The 9,636-nt window shown below is 34.5% G+C and overlaps 1 protein-coding gene across 1 annotated transcript; it reads right to left on the bottom strand.

Moving 5' to 3' along the window:
• Positions 1 to 3,430: 3,430 nt before the first annotated feature.
• On the bottom strand, positions 3,431 to 8,883 carry LOC143598797 (peptidyl-prolyl cis-trans isomerase CYP59-like). The gene is made up of 12 exons (XM_077076928.1): positions 8,734 to 8,883; positions 8,562 to 8,612; positions 8,377 to 8,468; positions 8,206 to 8,305; positions 7,993 to 8,115; positions 7,148 to 7,225; positions 7,023 to 7,069; positions 6,869 to 6,924; positions 5,189 to 5,229; positions 4,987 to 5,092; positions 4,771 to 4,906; positions 3,431 to 3,935 (listed from the first exon to the last, which is right to left on the bottom strand). Exons 1-12 carry the CDS (start codon positions 8,866 to 8,868, stop codon positions 3,431 to 3,433), a joined length of 1,470 nt encoding a protein of 489 aa, XP_076933043.1. The 5' UTR covers positions 8,869 to 8,883.
• Between the last annotated feature and the right edge of the window lie 753 nt (positions 8,884 to 9,636).

Below are 9,636 nucleotides of genomic sequence, written 5' to 3'. Positions count from 1 at the left end.
GAATATCATGCACGCGTACGCGATCGCACTCGGGCGAGGGCGATGGCGATGGGCGTTGGGCGCAATGTGGCGCTTTGACACCGCGATGGGCCGTGATGAGTCATCAACACGTGTCGCACTCCGGCGACACGTGGCAGCGTACCATGACATGTGTCAGACCACGTGGCGACACGTGGCGTGACCTCAGGAAAGGAGCCGCGCGGTACGCAACGGCGGGAGAAGTAGGACCCATCGCGTACCGCGATGGGATCCAAAATTTGCTATAAATAGGGAGGGGCTACGGGCTCATTTCACACACACAGCCACTCTCTCTCTAGATTTACTCTCTCTACCTCGGTTTGCGTGCCGAACACCGTTTTGCGTGCCACCGACCCGATAATATCACCTCGTAATCCGTACCAAAACCCGGTGTTTCCTTGAAGTGCGTACCACTCAAGAAACCTGACATTCCGTCTCGAAATATGTGCACGACCCGGCAACACCCAAACGTTGTCTCGATTTGCGTGCCAAGAAGAGTTGATCAAGAACGTCTCGATAAACGTGCATAGAGTAGAAGTGTTGCCCGTATAAACTTAAGAATATACAACTCCGAATACCCGTGCGAGGTAAGGGGTTATGCCTAAGTTATTATTTTGTGGCTTAAACCATAGTCGAGAGTATAGCCCGAACCTTGGTTACGATTAAGTATAATATAACTTTTCTTAAGCAAAGGTTATAGTCAAATAATATTTCTTTATGACTAAGAAATATAATATTCAAAGAGTATAGTTAAATTAATATTTCTTCTTGAAGAAGAAACTCAGAATAGACGTTTCTTCATGAAGAAGAAACGAAGTATATAATTGATAAATAAAGGGACTAAAGGTCCAAATGTTTTATTTAAACAAATGATTTTATCAATGTTAAAGCTATACAAAACAGACTAAAGGTCTGAAGCTAGATCCCGTTGATCTAGTTATTTATAAAAATGTTATTCTCGTACTATAGGTCTGAGGTAACAAAACAAGAAGAAGAATCAGAAAACAGGAATCAATATAAGAAACTGATTATAAACAGAAAAGGTGAATACGCCCCAAACCTTTTATACTAAGTCAGAATGTTTGCATAGAATTTACGAATCCTTAAAACTTTGTGTACAATAATAAGAAACTGACACTCTGATTAAGAGTATACATGTGTCTGGATCCAAACAAACATGGTGACTCGGCATTTCCCTGAGGCCATGCATATCATCAACATGCCTCTGAAGGTCTACGGGACTGTTCAGAGAAATGATATTGTGTATATAATTAATTGTACATGGTACTTAGGGTAATTTGATCCCAATTCAGTTGGGTGCCTAATGAGTAGTCACAAAGGTATTATTGTTGGTTTCACAAAGGTATTGAAAAGATATTTTTAGAGTCAGCGTTATTCACCAGCTTGTGCTGACGTATTTTCCCACCCATGTTACAGGGAAACAAGAAAGGTTAGAACAGACAAGCAAAAATGAATAAGAAAATTGGAGTTATAGTCATTAGATGCTATCTGATGGCTCGGTATTTTATTTGAAAATATTATAAAAGAATTGTGTTTTATAAAGAAATGTATTTGAAATATCAAGCAGGTATTTAAACCCGACATTTTAATAAGTTTTCAAAGTAATAATATTTTATTAAATACTTCCGCTAAATTTAAACCGCGATTCTGATATATTACAAAACAGGTACCAACTTGTGGTCACGCGCCCAGGCCCTAAAGTGGGGTGTGACATTTATTAAATGAGCTTATTTTTAGGCTTGAGCTCGGGCTCGGGCTCGGGCTCAATAAAGCTCGGCTCGAACGAGCTTTTTAACGAGCCGATCTCGAGTAGCTCGCGAGCAGCTCGACTCATTTGCACCCCTAATTGTTCTTGTATATTCTATTAAATTATTTTTATACTACGTCTAAGTTATTGTAATATTTTATTTTCCATATTTAAATTTAATGACATCGAACAGTTCTTTAATCTGGTCAACCGGTGATTAGGAAGACGACCAGTTTGATGTTTGGTCTGATTATGAAAACATTGATTATATGTTTATGTGTAAATTGTAACGTGTTAGGACTTGCTATTAAGTTAACCAATCAAATTAATTTGGGTTGAAGTTGTGCATTTATGGTTTATTGCTGAAATTTTTAGAAAAATACGACTAACCCGACCCAAAAACTTTGACCCCAACCTAAAAACTTTGAAATTGTACGTTTTGGGATTATGATTTGTGACCCGACCCGAAAAATTTGACACCAGATGGTAATAAACCCAACCACCGAAAATTTCGAATCCACTAAAAAACATTTCTGGCTCCGTCACTGCTTATAACAAGATATATTTTTCGATGACCAATCTACAAAACTAAAGATATGTGCTATTACTATGGTCATGTCACGTTTATTAATGTTAAAACCTAATCTCTCTTTTCATGAAACCAAATAGACTCTCATAATAAGATAACGACAATTTAAATTTAAAAAATGTAATTATCTATAATACTATAATAATCAATACTCACTTTATCACATCTGATTCAAACTCTAGTTAAAATACAACATAGAAGATTAATACAAGGTTAACATGATCAAACGCAATGTAGAAAATTAATACAATATTATTTGTTGTACCAACAAGTGTTAAAATATGCGTTAAGTGTAAATGAATAAATAAATAAATACCCTTTAATAGGATATTTGTTTTGTGTGTTTTGTTATCTTTACATTAGTTAGTATTTCAATGTCAGTATCATCGAATAAATACGCATTGGAGGCTTACAAGTTACAACAACTACTACTAAACATTCAATCATATTGGTGTATCAATACTGTCTTAAAGCATGCTTAAGATTAAGTTTTAAAAAACTTATTGGTTTATTGGTGTTTTTAAAAAACAATAAGTTAAAAAAAAAATATTTGCCAATCACAAAAATCTTTTTTATTTTAGTTTTTTAAAAGGACTAAAAAACTATTTTCTGAAAACCAAGAAAATTAGCTTTTCAAAATTACTTTTTGAAAAAGCCAATAAATTATTTTGAAACTCAATCCCAAACATGCTAAATAAGACAGGAAATGGAAATCACTAGCAGTTGTGACACGATAAGTATGAACATATAATATAGTAAGATGCTATGATATTCTTTTCATTTTTTTTGACCATCAACTCCCTACATTACATGTAAGGTTGGAATGTCTTATATTTATTTTGTCACTCGGTTTAAAATAATTTGACAAATGATATAAAAAGAAGAAAGAACTTTTAACAAATTCATAAATTCAATAGTTCATACCCAAAATCTAGAAAGGAAAGACAAACTGCAAAGTAACAACAAAGGGAATCAGGATAGTGTCTTCTATAATGGTCAGAAAAAAACACATTATCCAACTCATACCCTTACTCGTATAATCAAAAACCATCCACTTATTCCCTCCTACTACGATCCCTATTATCATATTTTGTGCTGCTTTTAACACGATCACGATCACGATCTCCCTCCTTGCTCCTCTTATGCCCGACATCATCTTCGTGTGTTGTTCTTCTATACGACTCATCTTTTCCACTATCCTTTTTCCTATCATACTCATCTTCCCTATATCTTTTCCTGTCATCCCTACTGTCACGCCTCCTATCATCATCACGGGTTCTATCTCTATCATTATTCCTAGATGTTCTATGATCCGACTCGTCTCTCTTGTAATCTCTTCTTCCCTCTGATGTGCGGTGCCTATCATCTCGCCTATGCTCTCTTCTTCTTTCATCCACCGAGTCTTTATGTTTGTACTCGTTTTTATTTGTTTCATTTGACGCCCGGTGACTCGGTTTTCGATGCGCGTTACGGTCATCCGCCTCATGTCTTGGCGGCTTCTTTCTTTGTGGACTTCCATGAGTGTCATCATCAAACACCATGTCATACCTGTAAAAACAACTTTGTGTTAGTCTTAGAGAGCATGCAGACCTTGATTTAAACAAACAAACATGGGTGGCACAATTTTGACCCGTTTACTTATGGCCTGTAAATGAACCGAACATTTTCAGTGAACAGCTTGTTAACCGTTCGGCCAGAAGTTCTTTTATGTTCATTTATTTAATAAATGAACAAACATGAACAAAAACTTTTTTCACTGAGTTAAACAAACGAACATGAGCACGTCTTGTTCGTTCATTTATGTTCGTGAACATTCTTTCATATAAAATTTTTTATGTTCATTCATTTTACTTTCATATATGTTTGTTTAAGTTCGTTCGTTTGCATTCGTTAATATATTCATTAAAATTTTTTGGTCCATTACAACTAAGTCTAGCTTTAATAACTTTCTAGGCCCAACACAATGTTCTCCACGTTACTTTAACTGATTTTAGCAAAGTCATGTTCTTTCATCTATGTTCAATTATGTTCATTTCATAAACTGTTCGTTTATATTATTAATAAACGTAAGTAACAAACATAAACAAGCACGAACATGTTCATTTTCTTAACTGACAAACACGAACAAGAAAACCTTGTTTGTTTATTTGTTCCATTGTTCGTGTTCGATCGTTTGCTCGGTTAAAGTTATACGAAAGAACACAATCACACTTCGTTCGTGTTCATTCGGTCCGTTTACAAGCCTGCTTATGGGTGGGTTAATCTAAGATGTGGGCTAATCTTTATTTAGAGTGGTCAAGCAGCTCAAACGGTCAACTAAAAAAACACTTGATTTGACCCATTACCGGCCTACCCATCTTGCCACCTCAAAGTGCATGCATAGAGGTTTACATACCTTGAGTCGTTGCCACCTTTTCTAGAAATATCATCATCCTTCAAGATGTACTTTGGAGGTTGTTTGTCATCAGAGATTCCGGTACAGTCTTTTGCAATATGATCAAGGGAACCACATTTAAAGCAACCTTTACCAGCTACAATAAAACCAAAAATAAACGTTTAATAAAAGAAAGAGTTAAATATAAGAACTTAAGTCCAGCCAAACCATTTTTACCTGTTCCAGACCGATTCCCTTTACGCCTGTACTGGTTCCACATTCTTGACACACTTTGACTGAAATCCACGTGTATTCTCCTATCATCTATTAATGCATTATCCATCTGTCATCATATATTGTAAATAATCTTTAGAAATATCATATTTCTAGCTACACATTTCTTTAATGACATAAAACATGAAAATAGAACCATGTGTACCTTGAAGTATGCTTGCTCACAAGCTTCTTTGTCCTCAAACTCTGAAATATAAATACAAATGACAATTTCAGATTAAAATTAAACCAACTAAAAAGTAAAAAACAATATAAAGGGTCAACTTCATATATACCCCTATAAACGTAGAAAATATCAAATATACCCATCACCCATGCAAAACTAATAATATAATACATGCCGTTACAAAGTAAATAGAATATGAAATACACTTAATTCATTAAAAGCATTAATTGAATGCCTATTTTACTCTTATTTTTCTAAATCTTCAAAATTTTAAGGAAAATTGGTTTTAAATACTCCAAACTATGCTCTATTGGCAAATAATGGTTCCAACTTAACATTTGGCTAGTGATGGTCCCAACTAAAGGTGTATTCATTTTTAACGGTCCGCGACTAACAAAAAGTTAACTCCGTTAATCTGATGCCTACGTGGCGCGCTTTGTTGTCATAAACTTGAGTACGTGGCAGCTTACGTGGCAATAAAGCATAATAATAATAATAATAATAATAACAACAACAGCTTGGACATCAACCATCTTCCTTCATTCATCCATCCTCCACCACCTTACCACAAAGACCCATCAACCGCCACCATCACTACCACCTGCGATTGATGGCGAGCCGAGTAGATTTGGAGCGATGTACCAGGCACCAACACTAGGGTGTTGGCAAGCAGATATGAAGGGGTTTACCAAGAGATGGCGAGCCGAGTAAATAGCAGGTTTGTAGCAGGCTGGACTATTTGTTTGCCAATGTCGTATTGAAGCTTAGCCGGGATCGATTTGTGTCTCCGGTGAATGTGGTGGCAGAAGTCTGAATATGTATTCCGGCGTTGTTAGGTTTTGATATAAATTAGGGCTTTTTGTTAAGGAATTGAATTAGGGCTTGCTGGTCTTATAATTGATTTTGATTAATGAGAAGGTGGTTGTGGTGCTAGGGTTTGGTGGCGGTAGGTGGTGGTGGGTGGTGTTGGTATCTGGTTGAATTCCAGAAAATAAAGAGAGAGAGAGAGAGAGAGGGAGGGAGAGAGAGAGAGAGAAATAAATAAAAGAAAGAAACTTTGCCACTTAAGCAGCCACATACTCAGTTTTTTACAACATAGCGTGCCACGTAAGCATCATTCTAACGGAGTTAACTTTTCGTTAGTCGCGGACCGTTGAAAATAAATACACATTTAGTTGGGACCGTCACTAACCAAGTGTTAAGTTGGGACTGTTATTTGCCAATAGAGTATAGTTGGGAGTATTTAAAACCAATTTTCCAAATTTTAAATATGCCCATCTATAACTTTAATATTTTTTATTTGCCCGTGTTTAGCTTAAATCTTTACCCATTTTTTAACATATTTTTTTTTATCATGCAGTTATCTGGTTCAAGTTTGATTCTCTGATTCAAATATACAGCTTCCATTGTTAGATTATCCATCATCGAGAGAATAAAAGGAAGACGACAGTTTGGTTTGCTTGGTTATCATAGAAGTCAATCCAAATAAAAAAAATAGGGTTCACACAAATATAATGAAAATGAATAGAATGGTCATTAAGTAAAAATTCAAAACTGGGTATATATGACATTTTTAGTTTTAATTGGGTGTATGTTATATATGAAATTAATCCTTAAAAATATCAATAGCTACAAGAATGATAAAGATAAAAGACTCACCAACAAAGGCATAGCACAAGCTATCTCCAGTTTTATAGTCACGGATTATATCAGCTCTGCAAAAGTTCATAATATTATATTATTATAGAAATTATTACTCTTTAACAAACAGAAAATAGGCCTGGTCAATTAGAAAGATTCAAGATTTTATAACTTACGAGGTCTTCCAAACCGAGAAAAAATGGTATTCAGATCCTCATCCTGTGATATAAAAGATAGAAAATTAAAAAAGAAAGTATAATCATTAAATATACTTAGTTAAACGGTTAAACAACTTACTTCAGTTACAGGATTTAGTTTGCATACAAAGAGCACATTATCAGGAGGTTTAATCTCCGCATCTGGAATATCGCCTATCTGGAACGCCAAAATAAATGACAAAGTGTGAAACTGTGAATGTCTTATGTTGACTAGAGGTAGCAAAGTAGACAGGTCAAGTGGGACGCATAACGGGTCAAAACAAGTAGTTTTATCGCATATTTCAAAATGGGTTGAGTTGACCTGAAAGACTTTATGTCCAAAATTTTCAAACTTTTTAAATTAGGCCTGTAAACAGACCGAACGTTTGGTGAACTGTTTAGCAGGGAGTTTGATTATGTTCGTTTATATAATAACGAATGAACACGAACACATGGCTCATTCGTTCATTTAGGTTCGGGATCGTTCGTTTACAATGGTTCAGTTAAGTTCGTTTTATGTTCATTCATGTATGCTCACTTATGTAGTTTACATTTGTTAATGCATTCAATTAAATATTCTAGGCACATTACAAGTTAGTCTAGTTTTAATTATTTTTATGCACCACACATTGTTGTTCACATTTATTTTAGTTGGTTTTAGCTCAGTTATGTTCATTTACCTATGTTCAGTAATGTTTATTCGTTTACGTTCGTGAACCGTTCGTTTACATTGTTAATTAAGGAACACAAACGAAAATGTTCATATTCTTAATGAACGAGCACGAACATAAAAACCCTGCTAATTTAATTGTAATTGTCCGTTTGGTTCATTTACAGGCCCATATCTAATCACTTGGTGTGTCAAATATGTCTCTACACAAACTATTTTATTTCACGAATAATTAATATGCTATAACAATAATCATTAAAATAAACGATACGTACACTTTCAAGCACAACTGCTCTAGAATGTGCTTCTTTGTCCCGAATGACCTGCTCAAGTTCTGCTGCATCCAATTGCTCATCCAACGGCACCCAATCATCTTCAAGCCTTACTTCATCATCAACCTATATTTGTAACAAATTATTAAACATTATAAACTCAAAAAATATCAAACTTGTAACCCTTTGTGGTCATTTATAATTATAATTTATTACCTCATCTTTTGGCTTTCCTTCAGGTGAAGCATCTGGAACTAGCTCAGCTAACTGTTCAGGATCCTCAAAAGGATCATCAAGTATATAAGTGTGCTTGATGCTGTGACAAAATTTATTAGTTATGTAAGTTAGTAGAAGTTTAAAATCATAGTATGAGAATGTTTGATGTACCGTATGTTTTTATATGGTCTGTTTTTATCGTCTACATAAGCTTCATTTATCCTGGTGAGAGTTTCAAACCCTTCAGCCACCTCACCAAACACCTATAGCAGTTGAACAGCATATATCAATATAAGATGCTACAATTTACTAAGTAATAAATAATCAAAAAACATATCATGAACCATAACACTTACAGTCTTCTTGCCATCCAGATAGTCAAGATCATCACGCAGTGTAATATAAAACTGAAAAACATAAAATGTAACAGTGAGTATGCACTTTTATAACATATTACACTAAAAAATCATTTTTACAATACATTGTAAAATTTAATCTAACAGGAGTACAAAAACAATGTTAAAGTACCTGTGAAGCATTAAGATTCTCTCCAGCACTAGCCATGGCAATCGTACCCGTCTTTGTATGCTTTAGATCCAGTTGAATCTCATCTTGAAAAAAACGAGCTTGATCACCATACAAGAATCTGAAACATAAAGCCATAAAAATGCTAATTTGCACCAAGCCTTGACTGTTTAACTAACGATTAAGTTTCTTAATTCAGCCACAAGCGAACTAAATATTTGGTTCTATAAAGTTTTATATTCAAATTCAAGCCACCTGAACCAAGCTAGCAGAATAAACACAATTCACACACAAATCTTAAATTTACTAGCAATCCTTTCATAATCCATTAAGCTGATATTAAATCTAGCGATCGTTTATGTAAAATGAAGGGACTACATTTTAAGCGAATATAATGAAGAGAAGCCCTCAATATATACTACATGACAGAAACAAGTAAGAAAGCGTAGAGAAAGTAACCTAAGTCGGGCCTGTAAGTTACAGACGAATAAAAACCCTAAATATGCAATACTAATAACCTAAGCAGTTTAATCCGATGTTATGTGTTCACTTATTTCCAAATACCAAATGCGTGGGCCATTAACAAAGACTAAATTGAAAAGTAAGTTGAATTTGTTGTCTTACTTGTAGATAGAATCACCACCATTGTAATACTTAATCCTGCACCAATTAATAGAAAAGAATAGGAATGTAAACCCTAGGTAAGATAATATTGATATGTAGTCTAATAGAATTATTAAAAGTCTAATAGTTCATTCTTATGATTATGAGTAAAGAAAAGACACATTTTCTAAAAGGATATCTAATTTTTTTTTTATAAAAATGTAATCTTTTGCATTGGTTATTACTTATTATATATCTAACTAGTTCATAATGTGGGGATTGTCGAGCTTCTTATTGAAAGGA

This window comes from Bidens hawaiensis, unplaced genomic scaffold (genome assembly GCF_021521415.1).
Source record: "Bidens hawaiensis isolate Kalapana, Puna unplaced genomic scaffold, B.hawaiensis_p1.1 tig00050839_1, whole genome shotgun sequence".
In the NCBI taxonomy this organism is placed as follows: Eukaryota; Viridiplantae; Streptophyta; class Magnoliopsida; order Asterales; family Asteraceae; genus Bidens; species Bidens hawaiensis.
Note: the sequence above shows the minus strand (reverse complement) of the source record. Positions and strands in the feature narration are given on the sequence as shown.

What these genes read in the sequence shown, in the direction of transcription:
- LOC143598797 (XM_077076928.1), bottom strand. Translation starts at nt 8,868, where the DNA reads ATGGCTTTATGTTTCAGATTCTTGTATGGTGATCAAGCTCGTTTTTTT. An exon ending in CTTGTGCTATGCCTTTGTTG is followed by an intron (nt 5,230 to 6,868) that starts GTGAGTCTTTTA and finishes TTTATATTTCAG; the next exon opens with AGTTTGAGGACAAAGAAGCT. An exon ending in AGGGAATCGGTCTGGAACAG is followed by an intron (nt 4,907 to 4,986) that starts GTAAAAATGGTT and finishes GTTTTATTGTAG; the next exon opens with CTGGTAAAGGTTGCTTTAAA.